Raw genomic sequence first — 22,882 nt, forward strand, 5'->3', positions numbered from 1 at the left:
CCCCATTCAGAGGATTCCTACTTGTTTTGAAGACCCATGGGGGCGCCTGGGTGGCCCAGTTGTTGGGCATCTGCCTTTGGCTGGAGTCATGATCCTGGGGTCCTGGAATTGAGCCCTGCATCGGGCTCCCTGCTCAGCAGGAATCCTGCTTCTCCCTCTCACTCCCTCTGCTTGTGTTCCCTCTCTCGCTGTCTCTCTCTCTGTGTCAAATAAATAAATAAAATCTAAAAAAAAAAAGACTGGCATCAGTCCACCCCTCGGTCCCGGCACGTGGGGTGGCATGTCCCCAGCCCACCAAGTGCGCTCGCTCCGTGCTCCCTGCGGTCGCGAGGGGTGGCCAGGCCTCAGCATGAACCACTGCCACCGGCTAGGGCCGGGCAGCGGCTGCCTGGGCTCCATGGAGGTGAAGGGCAAGTCTGGAGCTGAATTTCATCAGTTTTCACTGGAAAAATAAAAAAAACCTGGAGAATTTGAGTTTTACAGGTTACTGCAACATTTTAAGATACCCAATGTTAGGGACGCCTGGGTGGCTCAGTTGATTAAGCCGCTGCCTTCGGCTCAGGTCATGATCCCAGGGTCCTGGGATTGAGTCCCTCATCAGGCTCCTTGCTTGGCAGGGAGCCTGCTTCTCTCTCTACCTCTGCCTGCTGCTCTGCCTGCTTGTGCACTCGAGTTCTCTCTCTCTCTCTCTCTCTGACAAATAAATAAATAAATAAATAAAGTCTTAAAATCTTAAAAAAAAAAAGATACCCAATGTTGACGTTTTAGTAGGCTACGCAGACATCCATGGAGACTTACTACCTAGAAATAATGATGATAATTATCACAAAGCTGTCTCAATGGCCAATTCACTGCTTAGGATTTTTATACAAAAATATTAAGAAGCAGACTACAGTGCCTTTGGTACGGGCACACTAATAAAGAAGAATGTTGTTGTTGTTTTACGATTTTATTTATTTATTTGTCAGAAAGAGAGAGTGCACACAAGCACGGGTAGCAGCAGGCAGAGGGAGAAGCAGGCTCCCTGCTGATCAAGAAGCCCAATGTGGGACTCGATCCCAGAACCCTGAGATCAGGGCCCAAGCCAAAGGCAGCTGCTTAACCAACTGAGCCACCCAGGCGTCCCGATGAATAATGTTTTAACCAATCTACTGCATCCTGACAACCACACAAAAAAACCACATATAGTCATTGGTATGCCCCGAGACTTCAGACCTGTGTCTTCTATTACAGACGTGGATATTCTCCAAGAAACACATTGTAGGGTTCGTCTTTACAAATAGGGCAGAGAAGCCCTTGGGATTCTACATCCGGATGGCTCCAGTGTCACAGGTCCCAGGGATCTTTATATCCAGATTACATCGGGCTCAAAGCACAAGACTATTAGCTGTTAATGATGAAGTTTTAGAAGTTAACAGCATAGAAGTTTCAGGGAAGAGTCTTGATCAAGTAACAGACATGATGATTGCCAACAGCCGCAACCTCATTATACCGGTGAGACCCGCAAACGAGAGGAATACTGTTGTTTGGTACAGTCAGACTTCAGCAGCTCTGGCCCATCCAAGGAGAACAGCCTCCTGGGCTACCCCAGCAGGTAGAACCGAGCTTTGAGCCAGAGGACGGGGACAGTGATGAGGATGACATTATTGAAGGTAACGGAGTGCCGCAGCAGATTCCTAAAGCGGTTCCTAACACTGAGAGCCTTGAATCATTAACATAAACAGAACTCAATTCTAAGTCTGGACAGAATGGTTTTATCCCTTCTAATGAAGTGAGCTTAGCACCTGTAGCAAGTGGCAGAAGTACAGAAACACATGCTCCAGATCAAAAACTCTTAGAAGATGGAACGATCATAACACCATGAAACCTTTGTCCGAATGTCCTTGGAGTAAGGATGCCACAGGGACTTGTAAATCAGGCTAGTTTAAAGCATATGTACCTCTGAACCGGAGACCTCCAGTAGGCATGAGAAAAATAAAATTGCAAGCTTAAAATGTTACTAAAACAGTAGTTTGATCATTGTTAATACAAACTTTAGTTTGTCAAGAGGTTTGTCTTAAAGGGGCCTTTGCTCATGAAATTATGTGCTTTTGCTATTTGTCTCTTCAGAACTGGATGTCAGAGCACTTTCTCAGAACTGAGAGGACCAAATCTTTTCCGTTCGAAGTGGTTGCCATTGCCATATTTAACCAGCTGTGCGGAGCCCAGTTAGCATTCCCTTTACCTATTTTTTTTAAAGATTTTATTTATTTATTATTTGACAGAGAGAGAGTGATCACAAGTAGGCAGAGAGGCAGGCAGAGAGAGGGGGAAGCAGGCTCCCCGCTAAGCAGAGAGCCCAATGCGGGGGCTCAATCCCAGGACTCAGGATCATGACCTGAGCTGAAGGCAGAGTAGCTTAACCCACTGAGCCACCCAGGTGCTCCATACCTATTTTTTTTTTTAATTCTAATGTGAAGAAGACTGATTCTGTCCTTTGGTAGCCTAGGGGCCTTAGCTCCTATGTTCCCTGTATTTTATGGTTTTTAAAACGTTGTTCCTCTGTGCTAATTGTTATGAGTAATTTTTTCAAATGCTTTTTTTTTCTCTAATATATCTAATAAGTCAAACCGACTGCCTGTTTTGGGGAGTTGCTTCCTATGTCATCAAGCACTGAAGCCAGGTTCCTGAATTAAGAAACTCTAACAGCCGTTCAAGTTCAAAGCTTGTCATCCTACAGCTTTCACATTTACTCACATTAGTCTCATTCCATGTGCATATAACTTAATGTTGCAAAAGGCAGTTCTGTAACCGGTAGTATGTGGGACTCCCTTAATCTCCTCTCACTCTCATTCCCATATCATTGGAAACCATTCCTTTTGTTGCTGGTGTGTGTTTTGTTGGTATGCTTTTATACTCTCATGTATTTGAGCAGTAGGCATCATTCTGGATTTTAAAATGCACCCAAATTAAGAGATTTTTACACACAGGACAAACTTGAGTGCTTTTTAATATGATACTTGATTTTTCCTTAATGGAATTTCTAGGAACCCTGCCTACACTTTACAAAAAAAATTATATATATTCACCTTGGACAGGTAGAGTTTATTGCTATTAATTTTATGAGGCTATTTATTACTTTCCAATGCATCCACTTAGAACAAGTGAAGGGTAAGGCTGCTGACTTCCATTCCTCACCCAATTTCCCCGTGCAACAGGCCTGTATACAGAAACCCAGGACCGTGTGAAGTATTAAGTTGCCTGTGCCTTTTGGCTACTTCTCTAGGAGTTACTCATTTTTTTAAAAAAGATTTTATTTATTTGACAGAGATCACAAGCAGGCAGAAAGGCAGGCAGAGAGAGAGAGGGGGAAGCAGGCTCCCCGCTGAGCAGAGAGCCCGATGCGGGGCTCGATCCCAGGACCCTGGGATCATGACCTGAGCCGAAGGCAGAGGCTTTAACCCACTGAGCCACCCAGGCGCCCCTAGCAGTTACTCATTTTATGGTAGGGCTAGAATGGGTACCTTTGTAACAGCTGCATGCTATGGAATTGGTTATTTTCTCTCCATGGTAAAGATGAGGAAGTCTTGGACTGAAAGAAGGTCACTTGACTCAGAATATTTTGTTCACATTACCACTGAACAGATTATCACTGAACTATTAACTGCACATTACGTAATGCAATGTACCTTTTTGTTGAATTCACCCAAGTTCTTCCACTCCTACACCACCATCTGTTCATGGCATTCCAGCTTTAATCTTCTGTGAGGTATAGGCATTTGACTCTACATCGGCAGAACGTGAACATGTAGGTCAAATTTCATTTGTTGGTGCAGAGGCTCGACGTTTTGAGTAAAAATCCTTTCACGTACTTTTAAGATTTCATTTATTTATTTGAGAATGAGAGAGCGAGCGAGCATGAGAGGGTTAAGATCAGAGCGAGAAGCAGACTCCCAGTCGAGCAGGGAGATGATCCTGGGACCCCAGGACCATGACCTGAGCCAAACAAAGGCAGTCGCTCAACCAATCGAACCACCCAGGCACCCCATGTACTTTTTTTTTTTAACCAAGTTTTAATATCTGAACTTTTCTCTTGGGGGAAAAATACTGCAGGGTTTGACTTTTTGTTCAAATTTTAACTATACAGACTTGTCTTGTATGTATGCATGAAAATGGAAATCAAAGCTGCTAGTGCTTTTTAATTATCCTAAGGGTGTATATCATGGTGTTTAAACTAGATTTCTCATTTAAATGATTGGTGAAATAACTACTAGTTGTATTGTAAAACCAACAGCTCTTGGTTCTACAAAATGTCGGTTCATTGGTAGTCTGAATCAATTATTTCAGGTGCACCTTAACAGAAATATCAGTGGATTCAGCCTAGAATTTTACAGTATAAAAGACAAGCCTAACTGAATTTTGTTCTGTATCTTGAGTAAATTTATATTGTTCTCATGAGCTATCAACAAAATAAATGCACTTTTGTGAACTATGAATGTTCTAATTAAATTTTACATGTGACATTTTTTACATGAATGATGCTTTATGTTTCAACTATCTAATGTATTTTACTACAGTTTTATTATAAAAAAATGTTCATCATCGGGGCACCTGGGTGGCTCAGTGGGTTAAAGCCTCTGCCTTCGGCTCAGGTCATGATCCCAGGGTCCTGGGATCGAACCCCACATCAGGCTCTCTGCTGAGCGGGGAGCCTGCTTCCTCCTCTCTCTCTCTGCCTACTTGTGATCTGTCAAATAAATAAATAAAATCTTTAAAAAAAAAAGTTCATTATCACCAAATGAACTTTGATTTTAAAAATCAAATTAGCTTTAGTTATTTATTATGTTCTACAGTTATAGACTTGTATCACTTCTCAGCCTTTTGGCTAAGATCAAGTGTACAAATATAGACTTGTAAAAGAAAACTGGCATAGAGTAGCAGATAAAGATGCTATTTAAGAATGCACTATACCGGGGCACCTGGGTGGCTTAGAGGGTTGGGGCCTCTGCCTTCGGCTTGGGTCGTGGTCCTGGGGTCCTGGGATTGAGCCCTGCAGGGAGCCTGTTTCCCCCTCTCTGTCTCTGCCTGCCTCTCTGCCCACTTGTGGTCTCTGTCTGTCAAATAAATAAATAAAATCTTAAAAAAAAATGTGCTACACCCACAGGTATGACAATGACACATATATTCATTTCCCACAAGGTATAAGAGCCATTAGCCACATGGAGCTTCTTAATTAAAATTAAATAAAAACTCAAAAGTCAGTTCTTTATTCAAACTGGCCATGCTTTTTTTTAAGATTTTGTTTTGAGAAAGAGCATGAGCCGGGTGGGGGGAGGGGCAGAGGGTCAAGGAGACCCCTGCCCCCCTCCCCAGAACATGACCGGAGCCTAACTAAGGCAAGCGCTCAAGGCACTGAGCCAACCCAGGGGACCCCTAGCCACAATTTACATACTTGGTCGTCAAGGGACATTTCTATCACTGCAGAAAGTTCCACTGGTGATCTAACAGGAGGGGGAATTCAGTACTTCACAAATCAGAAACACAACAGCAGTAAAGCTCAAAGGCCTCACATTTATTACCAAACCAACCCACTGGTGCAGAGCTATAGTAACAGAAAAATCTTTCGCTGATAAATGGTATCTATTGGCCAGGCAGAAAGGTGTTTACAGGGTGATGGAATAGAACACATGATCTTCAAGAAGCTTAACTAAATATGTGGTGCCAATTAGGTGTGTCATCGCGTGATGTGGGATGCCTTAGAGACCCAGCTTGGTTCTCCTCCAGTGCCTCCTCTTGGAGTTGTACCTGCACAGAAAGACACTGCGGGTTACCAGGGCAGTCTGACCTCATTTCCGCTGCCCCCATTCACCACAAACCCTGCCTTGTCAGTACCATAAAATCCTTGAAAGGCAACGGGTCCCATTTTCCCTTCCTTTAACAGGTTTGGCGCTCTCTCTGGAGAGTAAACAGTGATTTGCTAGATGTGTTTAAGAACTCATCAATTCAAATCTTTACCTCTCAAAATGATTCCAGGCTAGGAAAACACACTGGTTCTTAAAGGGGACTGGACCAGTGGGGAAGCTCTCGCCTCTCCCAAGAGTACCCCCACCTACTTTGGACTCATACCCGGGGGCTAGACCCAGACACATTTCTTTCGAACACTCCCCAACTTCATCCAAAGCAACATTTCTACCCACGGGTCACCCACACATAAAAGCCCCCGCATTCATTTTTATGAAAGATCAACACCCCCGATCATTTCTGTATCAAAGCAAGACATCAAAGCAGGGCTAAGGCTACCTCAGAATTGTCCATGTCACTCGGTCACGACTTTACCCTCACGATGGCAAAATCAAACAGGACTGACACAGATTTTCTTTCAGCAGGATAATGTCAGTACGTCCACAAAAGGAAGCACTGTAATTGCAACCTGCTTTCAATACACTTTTTTTTTTAAAAGATTGTATTTATTTATTTGACAGAGAGAGAGATCACAAGTAGAGAGGCAGGCAGAGAGGGAGAAGCAAGCTCCCCACTGAGCAGAGAGCCCGATGTGGGGCTCGATCCCAGGACCCTGAGATTGTGACCCGAGCCGAAGGCAGAGGCTTAACCCACTGAGCCACCCAGGCGCCCCTCAATACACTTTTAAAAAGTTGCAAGACAGCTGACTTTAACAGAAAAATCATTCAACTGTTGCCAGTTCCCTGGGGCTGAGTTGTATACTTTTAACCACACATTTTTTTCATACCGCACAACACCCAAGAACAGCAGGTCCCACCACCAGATGGGCGTATGACAGAGAAACCCGTGTTCACGCTAACACATTAAAAAGGGGCTTTACAGGGTGCCTGGGTGGCTCAGTCGTTAAGCATATGCCTTTGGCTCAGATCATGATACTGGGGTCCTGGGATCAAGCCCCACACCAGGCTCCCTGGTAGCCTGCTTCTCCCTCTCCTTCTGCCCCTGCTTGTGTTCCCTCTCTCGCTGTCAAATAAATAAATCTTTAAATAAATCAAAGGGCTTTACTACGGATGGCTGAGGTTCTCAACAGAAACCCCTCATGTGCATACAAGGGCTGAGCTGCCAAAGTAACCATTTGGCCAAGCGAATGGCTTTCTCAGCATCGTTCCGACGGCAACACCAGGGGTTTTAAGTCCAGCTGCAGTTTTAATATATTAATATAAATAAAAATGATAGAGGCCAGTGTTCAGAATACAGTAACTAAAGGCAGCAACTAACTGGCCTAGAAGGTGAAAGGGTGTGATTTTCACTTGTCTTTTTAACCAGCTAGAAGAATTAAGGAAACAGGCCCCCACATTCACACCTTGGTCTTCACACCAGCAAACTAATCCCACTTAGACTTGTAATTCAATCAAATCAGAGCCCATACTGGTGTCATGATCTTGGCATTCCTCAGCTTTGAAGTCTATCTTGTGAAAGGGACCCACTGGCTAGGCCCGCTCTATGGTCTCAGCTTAAACAAAAAGGCTTTTCAAATAAAAATTTTGGTAATAGTATTTGCTTCCTCCTCCTTTGTGGTCTTTTGGGCTCACTTATTTGGGAAAGCCAGAAAAATCTACTACTTCATTTTAAACCAATCCAAGTTCTGGAAGGTGTTTAACACACAGGGGCTTGTCACTGGATGCAAGCCCTTGAGCAAATACCACCAATTTTTGATGCTTGTTTTTCTTCCTTTGGAGACCTGTCTCAAGGTCCACCTGGCCCCCCAGACAGCAGTGAGACTGAAAGGCGCACAGGAGACCTGAGTTTTAGGTTTAGCTTTGCCTGTTAGCCTAGGTGACCCTGGAGGCCCTCTGTAGCCATTTGAATAATGTCTTTTCCCCAAAACCATCAATTCAACTACTTCTGCAGTGGAGAGCAATCACCCAATCTTTCAAAAAGATAAACACCTCAAGATGGACTGAGCGAGCAACATGGTCTTCCCTGCTGTGATGAATAAGGAGGACAGCCTTCCACCTTACCTTCTGGCACAGATCGAAAACAACAGGAAATTAACAAATACTGGCATGTCTACCCTGAATCCTAGCTGCGGCCTGGGCTGCTGTACAGAAACACGGAGGAAGCACGTTGTAAAAAACGACCACAGGGCAACTCTCTCGGGTCCCCTCCCTCCTCGGGAGCTTTGTACTATCACTTTGCTATCACTCAATAAACCTTGCTTTGCTGCCCACCAAAAACCTAATTAGCTAAAAATAAAATAAAACACAACAGCAACCACAAAAACAAGCAGGTGGTTGTGGGGGTCCTTACCTGATTTTATTACCAGTTTTCATCCGAATCCACTGGGGAATGGGACGATTCTGCTTTTGTTTCTTGGCCAGGAATCGCTTGATCCTGAAAGTCTTGTGAGAAGACTGGGAAGGAAATGTAATCAATTTAGACAGCAACACCGAGAGCTTGCTCCACTGATTCAAAGTCAGACGCCCTCAATCCACAAACATCCGAATGCTTCACCTATACCAAAACCAACGTTCTCAATGCTAAACTCATCCCACCTTTGCTCTGTTCCTCACAACTTCTGGAGGCAGATACCGTAATCCCCACCGTTCAAGTAAAAATCAGCAATAAAAGTCAGGAAAGCAAGTAACCTACCCGAAATCAGAGTATTAACGCACAGAGCTGGGATCCAAACCTAGGTCATGCATGCTCCAAGGGTAGGATAACTTCCAGTTGTCTCTGCTGTCACCCCAGGACCCAGAGGACCACTGGGGATGGCTGGAGAACTTGGTTTTCACAAAAGAACACAGCTTTTTGTCAACCAGAACAATCTAGCACTTGCAAGTCAAGGAGTCTCAGTGCACAATGTACAACAGGGGTAGCTAACCACACGGAGAGCGCATGCGCCAGAGCGAGCGAGGGGCGGAGCAGGAGGAGTCAGTCCCCAGGCAGAGCCGATTCCTCGCTGAGGGCGGAGCCAGATACAGGCCTGGATCCCAGGACCCTGAGATGACGACCTTAGCCGAAATCAAGAGGGGGCCGATTAAACGACTGATCCACCCAGGCGTCCCCCGCCCCTTATCATTTTGACATGAATTCTACTCTATTAAAATATATTTTCAAGGACGACTTTCCCAATTTCTCATTTCATTTTTTGCCTTTAAGAGCTTGGGTCATCCAAGTCCAACCTCGTCCACTCCCTCTCCTCCGTTTGCCGTACAATCCGGAAATGGCAAGAGTGGTAGTCACAAGTCTGGCTAACGTGGTCCAACACACCCTTGCACCTTGCACAACAGAGGCCCATTACAAAGAAAGCAAAGACTACATCCTTGTCTCCCAGCTCACTAGAGCAGTTGTAAATTTCCTGCCAACTAAAAAAACCAGCTACCGATCCTCTCCATACAGCAATTTTAATTTCTCAGAAAACGATCACAGGTAAAACCCACGACCATAATTGTCCGCAACTGGCATTTTACTAAGAACGCCCGAATGGCACGCAGATCCACACCGCGGCACCCCTCCTTCCAGGTGCTTCCACGGGGAGATGCTAAGTCCCTGAACAAAGGACTAACGAGTCCCGTAAGCTCCTAACGTGGTATGATCCTGGGCGCCACCTTAAAAAACTTCCAAAAACCAGCAGACCCCATTCCCTTCTCGATGCCTGGCACGTGTGGCGGGCACCCCACTGTCTGGCCACGATTTCTGGAGTGGACACCCCCCACCCCAGAACCACAGTTCGCTCCAGAAGGGCGAAGGCCAGCGGGAAGCCCTGCTAGCCGGGGCGGCGCACAAAGCACCACCCCTCGGCCCTCGCATCGTCAGGGTAGCCAGCCCCTCCTCGATCCCTTGCTAGCTTCCCGCCAGGCCCGCGAACTGGAGCGGTGGCCGAACTCGACCTCTCCTGGAAAAAGGCTTTAAAAGGGCCCCCGCACCTCGACGCAGAGTGCGGCGCCGGCGAGCTCGCAGAGACCCCAGGTCTCGGAAAACCATCCTGGAGCCGATGGGAACGGATGAACTTACCATGGTCAATAACAGCAAGCGGCACACAGCAGGATGGCGGCGAAAAAGAGAAAGAAGGAGGTGGCCGGAAGGACGTATTTAGAAGACGCAGCCGAGGGCGGAGCTTAGAAGCCAGGGCCAGAGTTCCAAATCCCCCGCTCCGCCCCGGCGCGCGTCCGTGCTGCCGTGGGAACTTGGCAAACCGGGTCTGTGGGTGAGAAAAGGGATTCGCTTTGCAACACTTCTGTAAGTGCGTTCCTGGGGAGCCTGTCACTGTGCTAAGGGCACCGTGCTTCGTGGGTGAGGCCCACAGCCCGTGGTAGATGCCACAGTGGGAGCCCTTCCCGAAGGCGGAGGGAGCAGAGCTGGCGGAGCTAACGTCCAGGGCGGGCAGGGGAGACGTCACGTCCGAGTACAGGGCCTTCGGTCCTGGGCTAACCTCCGCCGGGGTGGCCCGGCAGCACCCATCTCGGCCGTGTCTTGATCTGGACGGGCCGGGCTGGACGGGAAGGGATGGTGATGATGGAGGAAGCAAGAGAGGGTGGCGGGGGCTGCCCTAGGAGGGTCCGGTAAGCCCAGGCAAGAGGTTGCTAATTGAGGTCCGAGCCGAGAAAGTTCGGGACAACCTTTTCCTTGGCTGCTAGGAATGCCAGGCTTTTAACCCACTTTGCAAAATGTATGGGAACTAATGGCATACGTTTTGGATGTTAATGATCCCCGTTTTCGTGGTTTTTTTCCTCCACATTTAAAAAACAAACACCTCTCTGTATATTTGCAGTCACTTCAAGCGGTTTTGCACCAGTAGATTAAGGTGAGGGTTTTTAACCTGGGGTCCACAAATGGTCCATGGATAGAATTCACAGAATACATGAACTTGGATGGGGAAAAAAAATCACAACTTCGTTATTATCAAACTGTCTGAAATTTAACGCTTTCTTTATTTACAAACGTAGGCAGCAAACTGTAGTGGCATTAACAGTACCTATGACTGTCACCAATGGAAATCAAAGATGGTTTCATTTTACATTGCAGTTGATGGAGGCCTCTTGAATATCATTTATACGCTCATCACTTCTTTGAAATTACAGTACAGTGGACCCTTGAACAATATGGGTTTGAACTTCATGGGTCCACTTATAGGTGGATATTTTCGATTAATACAGTACAGAACTATAAATGTGTTTTCCTTATGATTTCCTTTTTAAAAAAAGATTTTATTTGACAGAGAGAGAGAGCACGAGCAGGGGGAGCGGCAGAGGGAGAGAGAGCAGACTCCCCATTGACCAGAGAGCCTGACATGGGACTGGATCCCAGGACCATGGGTGAGATCATGACCTGAGCTGAAGGCAGAGACTTAACCGACTGAGCCACCCAGGTGCCCCCCGCCCTTTTTTTGAGAGAGAGAGAGTAGGGGAGCAGATGTGCAGAGAGAGAAGAAGAGAGAGGGAGAATCTTAAGCGGGCTCCAGGCCCAGTGCAGAGCCCATCACAGGGCTTGATCTAACGATCCTGAGATCATGACCTAAGCGGAAATCAAACCGACTAAGCCACCCACGAGCCCCCTTATGATTTTCTTAATAACCTTTTCTCTAGCTTACCTTGTTTTAAGGATACAGTATATAATATGTGTAATGTATAGAATATGTGTTAACTGACTGTTTACATTATCAGTAGGCTTCTGGTCAGCAGTAGGCTATTAAGTTTTGGGGGAGTCAAAAAGTTACATGCAGATTTTCCACTGCACTAGGTTGACACCTCTAATCCCTGCATTGTTCAAGGATCAACTATAGTTATTAGACCCATAAGGAGAACTATGTTAAGAAGACTTCTAAAATAAATTTAGTCAATTTTGGGGCACCTGGGTGGCTCAGTGGGTTAAAGCCTCTGCCTTCAGCTCAGGTCGTGATTCCAGGGTCCTGGGATCGAGCCCCGCATCGGGCTCTCTGATCAGCGGGGAGCCTGCTTCCTCCTCTCTCTGTCTGTGCCTGCCTCTCTGCCTACTTGTGATCGCTCTCTGACATTTCAACCCGCACACCAGCTCCCCCTCTGCTCCCCCTCCGCTTCCCCTCCAGCTCCCCTCCAGCTCCCCTCCAGCTCCCCCTCTGACTCCTACTCTCAGCCTGTGTCCCCTCAGGGCTACCGGGAGCAGGTAGAGCAGGTACCAGGGAGGGTAAATCATCTTTTTAATTCTTACAGCTTTATAGGGGCGCTCTTCATTCTACCTGGTTTTCCTTCTTCCTTGCACGCTACCCATTCTGTTTGTTTTGCTGATTCTTCCTTATCTCAACTCCTTTTTGACATTAGAGAGCCCCAGGGTTCAGTTTTGGACTTCTTCTCTTTTCTATATACACCCCCTCCTTTGACAATTTCATCCAATATCAAGGCTCTAAATTCTCTTGGTTGATGATACCCAAACATATATCTCCAGCTTGGACCTTCCTTGAACTCCTGCTACCTTCCCAACATCCAGTTAGATGTCATTTAAATGTCTAATATCCAGTTAGATGCCTTAAACTTAATATGTCCCCAACAGACCTCCTGATCTTCCTCCCCCCGCCCACCCAACAGGGTCCCTCAAAGTCCCCCATTTAAAACAATGGTACCTCCATTCTTCCTGTGGCTTGGGCTACAATTTATCTGCCACTCTTCTCTCTCACATCCCGCATCGGGTTTGTCAGCAAATCTGGTCAGCTTGACGTGGAGATGTATCCAGAACCCGAGGACTTCTCATCACCTCTGCACGGGTCCAAGTCACCCGCTCTCACCTAGATAGTTTTGAGGCTCCTCGCTGGTCTCCCGTCTTCTGTTCTGGCTTCTCTACAGCAGCTGGAGTGACCCTTTTGAGACCTAAGGCAGATCACATCAGTCCTCTGCTCAGCACTCTCCAGTGGCTCCCCATCCCTCTCCTAATAAAAGACAGTACAGGAGGGGCACGTGGGTGGCTCAGTCGGTTAAGCATCTGCCTTCGGCTCAGGTCATGATCCTGGGGTCCTGGGATCGAGCCCCGCATCAGGCTCCCTGCACAGTGGGAAGCCTGCTTCTCCCTCTCCCACTCCCCCTGCTTGCGTTCCCTCTCTCGCTGCATCTCTCTCTGTCAAATAAGTAATAAATAAAATCTTTTTTAAAATAAAAGTACAGGAACTTGCCGTCGCCTGAAAGGCCTTACCCAGTTGGTTGGACTACCTTACCTCTCCGACCCAACCTCCTGCTATTCTGACTCTCACTTAGTTTGCTAAAGCCTCACGGACCTCCTTGCCCTTCCCTACACACTCCAGACACAGTTCTCTTCACAGCCTTAGTCCTAGGTGTTTTCCCTGCCCGGGACTCCCATTTCCCCAGGTAGCCCGTGGCTGGTCTCCTCATGTACTGCAAGTCAAGGCTCAGATGTCTCCATTTAAGAGAGACCACTCCCCCCAACTTTCTATAGCCCCACTCCCTGCTTTTCTCGGTAATACTTAGCACCTTCCCGCCTGTCATATCACTTATTGGTCATCTAATTCCACGTCAGAATGAATCTCAGTGGGGGCAGAGAGATTTTTTTTTAACTTTTTTTTTAAAGATTTTATTTATTTGACAGACAGAGATCACAAGTAGGCAGAGAGGCAGGCAGAGAGAGAGGAGGAAGCAGGCTCCTCCCTGAGCAGAGAGCCCGATGCAGGACTCGATCCCGGGACTCGATCCCAGGATGCTGGGATCATGACCTGAGCCGAAGGCAGAGGCTTAACCCACTGAGCCACCCAGGCACCCCTTTTTTAAACTTTTTATTTTGAAATAATCGGGGATTCATGAGAACTCCCCCAAACCTACAGCGAAGTCCTGTGCACCTTCCACTCAGCCTGCTGGAGGGTCCGTGTCTTGCTTCACTAATGTAAATTGACAGGAGAATTGACATTGGAAATCGACATTGGAACAATCCAAAGAGCTTACTCAGAATTTACCAGTTATATATGCACTTGTCTGTGTGTGTGTATGTCTGGTTCTATATAGTTTTATCCCATGTGTAACTCACGGAACTACCACCATGATAAAATACAGAACTGTCCCATTACCACAAGCCTCCAAGAAGGCAGGGTGTTTTGTTTTTTGTTTTTTGTTTTTTGTTTTTTGGTTTTTTTTGTCAGATTTGTTTGCTCCCGTACCCCCAGCACCAAGATCCAAGCCTGACACATGGTAGGCCCGGGTGTCTGTTGAACTGAAAAGGGCACTAAGTGAAGGCTGGCCAACTCTGAAGCCAGGATGCCCGGAGTTCGAATACCAACAGCGCAATGCACGAGCCACGTGACCTTGGATCCATCGCCCAGCCTGTCCATGTCTCAGTTCTCTCTTCTGGAAAATGGGGATAAACACTACTACTTAACTCCCAGCGCTCTGGCGAGGCTTCGCAGTCACCGGTCAGACACGTCAAGCACCTACGAAGCCCTGCGTTCATATCCACCTGGCCCATGACCGCCGTCTGGCTCCGAACATGGCAGCCGTGATTAATTTCATTCCCTTGTGTTATAACAGGGCAGACAGTGCTAGGAACCAAATAAACTATTACAAGAATGTTGAAGGGGTGCTGATTGCTGACTTAAGGGGAGGAGGTGGCATTTGAATCCAGCCTTAGAAGTGGGGCGGTGGTGTTATGGGCTGACTTGAGTTCCCCTATAATTTGTACGTGGGAGCCTTACCCAACCCCTGAGAATGTGACTGTTTGGAGGCAGGGCCTTAACAGAGGTGATTAAGTTAAGATGAGGCTTGCTCCTGTGGACCCTAGTCCAATCTGCCTGGTGTCCTTATCAGAAGAGAGTAGGACACACAGGAAGACAGCAGGGACGCTCAGAGACCATGTGAGAACACAGTGGAAGGTGGCCGGCCCTCTGCAAGCCAGTCGGGCCTCAGGAGAAACCAGACCCGCTGATGCCTTGACTGGCCGTCTAGCTTCCGGAACCATGAGAAGTTTCGGTCGTTTGGGGCACCCAGTCTGGCATTTTGTTACTGTAGCCCTAGCAGATGAATACAGGTGGGATGAGGACATGGGCAGTTGGGGAGGAGGGCGCTGTAGCCGAAGGCGCAGCATGTCACCAGAGTGCGGGAGGCAAGTTTCAGGAACCAGAATCTAGCAGAGCTGGGTCCCACAGGTGTCAGAAGGGTCAAGGGCTGTGAAGAAGCTCCAGGATTTGCCCTCAGGTGCTCCCTGGTGCCTGTGAAAGGTGGGCCCCTACAGATGGGAGGTGAGGAAGGTGGTGAGAAGGGGAGAGAGTGAGCAGTGAGGTGGGGCGGGGCTTGAGGGGACAAGATGCTTTTAAGAAGTTTGCGCGTGAAGAGAAGGAGATAAAGAAGGATGCTTAGGGTGGTGAGCTCCAGAGCTGGTTGTTTTTGGTAGATCTGTGCAGAAGAAGATGGGAAGGAGAGAGATTAAAGTTGCAAGGAAGTGTAGGTATAGTGAGGACACGTGGTGGCCTGAAGGGCATTGGAGAGGAGCTTCCTTTGAAAAGAACAGTCATTTCCTACAGTGGGAGGGAAGATGAAAGACATGAAGAGACAAAGATTTTTGTAAATTAAGTTTCTAAATTCTGTAAATATTTGGGATGCCTGGGTGGCTCAGTTAGTTAAGCGGCTACCTTCGGCTCAGGTCATGATCTCAGGGTCCTGGGATCGAGTCCGGCATCGGGCTCTCTACTCGGCGGGGAGCCTGCTTCCCCCCCTCTCTCTGCCTGCCTCTGTGCCTGCTTGTGATCTCTCTCTCTCTGTCAAATAAATAAATAAAATCTTAAAAAAAAGAGACTAAAACATTTGCCACCCATTCCTCTCCAGCAATGACAAAAAACTCCGAACTACCCAGGGTGGCGGCCCTGATCTCATAAACATCCACAAGCACGTGGTACAAAGGAAGCCAGACAAAAGCGCAAGTGCTGTATGATTCCATTTATGGAAAGACCCAAGCCAGGAGAAGGGACCCTGTGCCATGAGAAGTCAGGGTAGTGGTGATCCCTTGCAGGGTGAGGGGCGCTGGTCATATTCCGTTCCTTGCTCTGGGTGCTGTATCCGTGGGTGTGTTCACTTTTGGGACGGTTCATCTAGCTGTACCCTTTGGGTCTGTGCACTTTTCTGTGTGGGTGTTCTGTTTCAATGTAAAGCTCAAAACACACCGATCCGGGTCTACAGACAAAGCTTGTAGATGAAACGGTTCACAGACGACTTTTCTGCCATCCCAGTCGGCCCCAGCCACCCCATCGGCTATTTCGTCCCTGTAGGTAATTTTTCTTAGCTGCTGAGTTCTCCCTCCATTGTTTCTTTGGGGAAATATCTGGATATTTTCTTTTTTTTCCCTTAAGATTTATTTATTTATGTGAGAGAGGGGGAGGGAGTGAGCAGGAGCCGGGGGGGGGGGGGACAGAAGGGGAGGGAAAGAGAGAATCTCAAGCAGACGCCCCCTGCTGAGCGTGGAGGGGGGGGCGGAGCTCGATCCCATGACCCCAAGATCATGACCAAAGCCGAAACCAGGAGTCGGCCACTCAACCGACTGAGCCACCCAGGCACTCCCTGAATATTTTCATTTTCATGACTCCTCAGATATTCATATCATTTGAATAAGCCCCACTGCTGTCTTCCTATGATCAAAGCAGCCTGGCACATACAAGAGAGAGCCCGTGAGGGGGCGCATGGCAGGTGGGGTGGAGTGCAGGAAATGAGGCACCCCGGCCTTGTGCAGGGGGTGAAGGCCTCTGGAGGAAGCAGAGAGGATGTGGAACGGATGCGTGCACTCTCTGGACAAGTCGCATGCCCTTACTGTGTGCAGTTGCGGGATGGACGGTACTGTCGTTTCCAGCCCAGGGTGGCCCACGTGCTGCAAGCGGCAAATGGGATCCCGGGAGAGCACAGAGCACCCCTTTCCCCAGCCCGGGCAGGAGAAGGTCTTCAGAGAAGTGGCTGCCTGAGGGAAATCCGGATGAAGGAATGGGAAGAGGCAGAGAAAGGGAGTGAGGGATGGCTTTCCAGGAGGAGGGAACTCTATGTTTGCAAAGGTGTCGGACCTTGACCTGGTATCCCGGGCCTCCCAGGGCAGGCCCGGGAGGCTGAGTTTGAACCTGGAGGCCAACAAGCTGTGACTTCGACTTCGACTTCGACTTTGACCTCTACTTCTACTTCTACTACTACTACTACTTTTTCTTCTTCTCCTTCTCCTTCTTTTTTTTGAAGATTTCTTACTCATTTATTTGACAGAGAGAGAGATAGTACAAGCAGGGGGAGGGGCGGATGGAGAGAAGGAGAAGCAGGCTCCTCACTGAGCAGGGAGCCTGATGCGGGGCTCGATCCCACGACCCTGGGATCATGACCTGAGCCGAGGCAGACGCTTAATGACTGAGCCACCGAGGCGCCCCTTTCCTCCCTTTTTTGACCCTACCCCCTCCAGTTTCTTCTCAGTACAGCAACCAGAGTGATCCTGTTAAAAACCTGTCCCATTGTGTCACTCGTATTAAAGTGGCTCTAATGGCTCGTCACCTCACTCTGGACGTTATCATTTTGTTGGTCAGCTGACGGACACTAGGATGGCTTCCATTTTTTGGCCATAGTGAATCGTGCTGCAAGTCCTTACAGTGGCCTGCAAGGGGCACACACCATCAGACCCTCCCATCCCTCCCTCTGACTTCTCCAGCCGCTCTTGCCTTCAGTTCACTCTGCTTCAGCCATGCTGGCCAGTGACGATCCCATCTCAGGGGACTTTGCACTCGCTGTGCCCTCTATCTGGAAGCTCCTTCCATCAGTCTCTCTAAGGCTTGATTCGCATGTCACCTTCCCAGTGAGGCTTTCCCTAACCACCGATCTGTCTACAATGGCAGCCTGTGCTCCCCGAGCCAGCATTCCCTGCCCCTACTCCCGCTTTGTCTTCTCCATGGAACATATCTGGCTGGCATATGTTTTCTTTTTCTCTTGTCTGCCTCCCTCCCTAGAATGAAAATCCTGTGAAGTCTTGTGTTTTGTTCACAGCTATCTTCCCTGAGCCCAGACTCGTGCCTCACAGAAGGTGCTCAGTACACATCTGAAGAATGAATGAATGGGGTCTGATACATCAACCAGCCGACATACAGGAACGGGCTCCTTGGGGTAGTTTACATCTTCATTGTTTGGCCTGGGCACTTCTTGTTTTGAGGAACCCCTGAAGCACTTTGGCCCAGCCGAGAAGGTTCCTCAGTATGGTTTCAAAATAATAGTCGAAGGCAGATGGGAGCCACTGAAAGCTTTGGAAGGTAAGCGGCACTCACGGAGGTGTTTTAGAGAGATCCTGCCCGGAGGCTGTGTGGAGAGCAGAGGGGGACCGCGGTAGGAGTGGAGACAAAGAGACCCATGGAGGGGGTTGGGGCTGTGTTCTCTTCTGTTGCGGTTCCTGAGTCTCTCCCTCCCACTCCTTGCCGACTTAGCTCCTGCCTCCTAGCCCTCTCTCGGACACCGCTGTTGTCCCAGTTCTCGAGGAGTGCAAAATGCATGCGGATGCCCCCAGCCGCTTGCCTCCTCTCCTCCAGTGATCGTGTCCTCCCCACTCCGCAGCCACTCGATCCCTCGCCATACCTCTGACCTTGGCGTTAGCCTGTTCTCACTCTCCTGCCACTCACCGCCTCGGCTGCCCCCAGCACTAGCCCTACGTCCTTCTCATCCATTCTCCTAGAACAGTGCTTCCCGAGGCTCTCGGACGCACAAGAGTCACCTAGGGTTCTTGGCAGAATACAGACTCAGAGTCTGCATTCGTGACAACTTCCCGGGTGATGCGTGTGCTTCTGGGCCGTGGAGCCACACTTTGAGTAGCAAGGGCCTAGACTGGGGTCTGCCTAACCTCCTCCATTGGTAAATATCTTAAACTTCCCCGGGCGACCCACGCCTACTGCAACCATTCAACTCCGTGGTCGCAGCCAGACGATAGGGACACCGAGGGGTGTGGCCACGTCCTAATAACATTTTAGTTACAGGCGCTATTTGAATTGCAGAGAATTTGTGGCTGTTGCAAGCAATTCTTCTGATTTTTTTTTCAACCATATAAAAATACAAAAACCCTTCTTAGCTTGCAGGCTGTATACACAAGGGCAGCGACCAGGTGTGGTCCACAGCTGGCCAGCCTGTGGCAGGGATGGCAGTTTCAAGCCTCTTCTCTGTCCTCAGCATGTGTTACTACTTTGTTCCTTTTTACAGCTAAACGACAGTATGCCCCATGGACGTTATCATTTTGTGGGTCAGCTGACAGACACTAGGACGGCTTCCATTTTTTGGCCATAGTGAATCGTGCTGCAAACGCCGGCATGCGGTTATCTGTTTGAGTACCTGTTTCCAGTGATTTGAGGTATATACTTAGTAGTGGAATTGTTGGGTCCTATGATCACTTCTCAACTTAATGATTAACCTTCTACATAACCGCCAGACTGTTTTTTCCACAGTTGCTGCACCATTTTACACTCCTCCCGGTAATGTAGGAAAGTTCCGATTTCCCACATCCTTGCGAATGCTGGTTATATTTCCCATTAAAAATATATTTTTTAAATTTTTTAAAAGATCTTACTTATTTATTTGACAGAGAGAGACACAGTGAGAGCGGGAACACAGCAGAGGGAGTGGGAAAGGGAGAAGCAGGCTCCCCACAGAGCAGGGAGCCCGAGGTGGGGCTCGATCCCAGGACTCTGGGATCATGACCCCAGTCAAAGGCAGATGCTTAACAACTAAGCCACCCAGGTGCCCCCAAAATAATTTTTTTAAAAGACTTTTTTTTAAGATTTTATTTATTTATTTGACAGACAGAGATCACAAGTAGGCAGAGGCGAGCAAAGAGAGAGGAGGAAGCAGGCTCCCCCCTGCTGAGCAGAGAGCCCAATGTGGGGCTCGATCCCAGGACCCTGGGATCATGACCCAAGCCGAAGGCAGAGGCTTAATCCACGGAGCCACCCAGGCACCCCATGCCCCCAAAATAATTTGATAGGCATCCTAGTGGGTGCCCGTCCTCTCAGGAATGCACTCCAATCAGGTTTTCACCTAGCACTGGAACTGAAACTGTTCCCAAGAACACCAGTGACCTCTCTGTTGCTAAATCCTAAGTTAATTTCTCTGCTAGGATCTTATTCGACCTATCAGCTACATTTGTCTTAGTTGACTTCTCCTTGAAATACTGCCTTCGCTTGAAATAAGGCCCTCTCTTGCTGACTGCACCTCAGAATCTCTTTCTCTGGCTCTTTATCTCACGTCTTAATGCTTGAGCGCTCCAGACCTCAGCCCTCGAATCTCTTCCCTTCAATCTGTGCTTATTGTCACGGTGATCGCAGTCTCATGGCTTCACATGTCCACAACTGAGCGCCCCCGATAGCCCCCTGCACCACCAAACACACACGCACACACACCATTTTTCTTGCAGTCTTCCCCATCTGAATTCTTTCTCCATCCTTCCGGTTGCTCAAATAATCTTTGACTCTCTCACCCCCCAAATCTGATCAGTCAGCAAATTCCGTGGGCTCCAGCTACAAAATATATTCGGAATGTGATCACATCGGAGCCAGGCGACCATCATTTCTCCATTGGATTACTGCAATAGCTTATCCTCTCTTTGTCCTTGTTTCCCTTGCGTTGGTCTGTTTTCAACACAGCAGCCAGAGTGATCCTTTTATTTTAAAAGATCAAGTCAGATTATATCACACCTCTGCTCAAAACTTTGCGGTGGTTCCTATATCACTAGGAAGGAAAGTCTTGACTCTGACCTGTAGGATCTTGCCCCCATTAGCTCTCTGACTTTACTCCATCCGTTTTGGCTGACCTTCTCCTTGCTCATTCTACTCCAGCTGTCATGGCCTCTTTGCCGTTCCTGAGCAGGCCAGGCACATTCCTACCCCAGGGCTTTTTCACATACTTTTTCCTTTGGAGGCATGTACCCCTAGATACCCATGGAGCTGGCTTCCTCATGTCCTTTTCAAGTTTTTACTCTGAAGTCACCTTCTCATTTAGGCCTTTCAATCCCCAACCATGAACATCATATTCCCTTTCCCTGAGTTATTATTATTATTTTTCATTTATGACAGAGAGATAGCGATAGAGGGAACACAAGCACAGGGGAGCTGGAGAGGGAGAAGAAGGCTTCCTGCTGAGCAAGAAGCCCGACTTGGGGCTTGAGCCCAGGACCCTGGGATCACGACCCGAGCCGAAGGCAGACGCCTGTCTGAGCCACCCGGGCGCCCCTCCCTGACTTATTATTTCTCTCAAGCACCTGCCACTTTCTTTTTAAGTAATCTCTACACCTGACATGAGGCTCGAACTCCCAACCCTGAGATCAAGAGTCACATGCTCTACTGACTGAGCCTGCCAGGTGCCCCACACTTGTCACTTTCTGATAATACTTATTTTGCTTGTTTTATTTACTTTCTCCACTTGAATATAAGCTCCATGAAGGCAGGAATTTTGTTTTGTTCACTGATGGAACTCCGAAGTCTAGAGCATACATGGTTCATGGTGTATGCTCAAAAGTAGTGAATGAATGAATGAATAATGGGAACCCACACAAGGGCAGTGAAGGGGGGGTAGGAATTGGACAAACGATACAGTGATTGGCTGTAGGGAGTGAGGATGGAGTCAAGTGTGACCCTCAATGCTTAGTAGGTAGGGGGTTGACATCCTCGATGAAACAGGACAGGGAGGAACCTGAGTTCAGTTTGGGACCAGAGATACGTGGCGGTCATTTGGGCATAGATGTCTAGTAGGGAGCTGCATCTGAGGTTAGGGGGGTGGTCAGGGCCAGAGATACTCAAAGTCTGGAAATAGAGATGTTATGCCATACATTACAGTAAGAATGAACAATTATGTACTTACCCGTCTCCATAGTAGGAACTTGATAATTACTGAAAATTATTTGGTGAATGAATAAATGTGAGTTTTCTAAGGATGGCTAATCCTATGTATGTAGCTGTCAATATATTCTCTCCAAGAATTCACCACATGGGAACCTAACTTTGCTACCCTGTTTTCTTTAATAATGACGTGAGTGGTCGTAATAGATTTTTGTGGTATGGAATACAGCCCCAGAGATTATAAAGAAAATTCTGGGCAGGACCCATAAAAAGATAAAACATACAGAGTTTCTGGGGCGCCTGGGTGGCCCAGTTGTTAGATGTCTACCTTCGGCTCAGGTCATGATCCCAGGGTCCTGGGATCGAGCCCTGAGCCCTCCATCGGGCTCTCTGTTCAGCAGGAAGCCTGCTTCTCCCTCTCCCACTTCCCCTGCTTGTGTTTCCTCTCTCGCTGTGTCTCTGTCAAATAAATAAAATCTTTTATAAAAAAAAATGTGCAGAGTTTCTGTATAGCAACAAATGGGCTACAAAACTCTTACTAACCTTCCTCCTATGGAATTAAAGGTAGCATCTGTGAATAGCACAGAGAGTTAGATCTTCAGTAATTATGAATTGAATTACTGCCTCAGGACTACCTGCTGTCTGCCTGCTGGGGAAAGGGGTGTGGGTCCTGATTTTGAAGGCCTGAGTGCCCAAAGCCATCCATTTGTCACTGCCTTGAAGACCTAACCCCACTGCCCTCGCTCTTTGAATTTTTCTGCCTGCTTCCCTTGCATCACTGTCCACCAGAGCAGCGAGCGCCCCGGGGTTGTAAGTATCACAAGGGCGGGGACCTTGTTCGCTACCATAGTCTTGGTGCCAGCACGCAGGAGGTGCTCCACGGATGTTCTGATATCCAGCGTCTCAGCTGTCTCCATCCTGTCGTTATCCCCAAAAACAAACTGAACCTTTATCTGAAGCAGGCAAAACGGAACAAATGCTTACTTTCCTGTTGTTTGCAGCAACTGGTGTTCACGGAGACCTTAAATGAGGAGTTATGAGGAAGTGGTCCTCGCCCCCTCCCTCCCAGGAGAGCCAGGGGAGCCAAAGGGAGAGCAAGGTGGCCCTGTGGCAAAGGAAGTTGGTGAGATTTAAACTGCTGGGCAGGACGGAGGG

General features: G+C 48.1%; 1 protein-coding gene and 1 pseudogene across 2 annotated transcripts; one reads left to right on the forward strand and one right to left on the reverse strand.

Moving 5' to 3' along the window:
- Nucleotides 1-349: 349 nt before the first annotated feature.
- Nucleotides 350-1,720, forward strand: LOC308359975 (partitioning defective 6 homolog beta-like; annotated as a pseudogene). Its single transcript has 3 exons — nucleotides 350-511; nucleotides 747-929; nucleotides 1,134-1,720. The product of its transcript is annotated as a partitioning defective 6 homolog beta-like (transcript).
- Nucleotides 1,721-5,530: 3,810 nt separating this feature from the next.
- On the reverse strand, nucleotides 5,531-10,034 carry RPL39 (ribosomal protein L39). The gene is made up of 3 exons (XM_080795296.1): nucleotides 9,958-10,034; nucleotides 8,251-8,354; nucleotides 5,531-5,784 (listed from the first exon to the last, which is right to left on the reverse strand). The coding sequence occupies exons 1-3, from the start codon at nucleotides 9,958-9,960 to the stop codon at nucleotides 5,736-5,738; spliced, it is 156 nt and encodes a 51-aa protein (XP_080651422.1). The 5' UTR covers nucleotides 9,961-10,034; the 3' UTR covers nucleotides 5,531-5,735.
- Nucleotides 10,035-22,882: the final 12,848 nt, after the last annotated feature.

Source organism: Martes martes (genome assembly GCF_963455335.1).
Source record: "Martes martes genome assembly, chromosome: X".
Classification (NCBI taxonomy): domain Eukaryota; kingdom Metazoa; phylum Chordata; class Mammalia; order Carnivora; family Mustelidae; genus Martes; species Martes martes.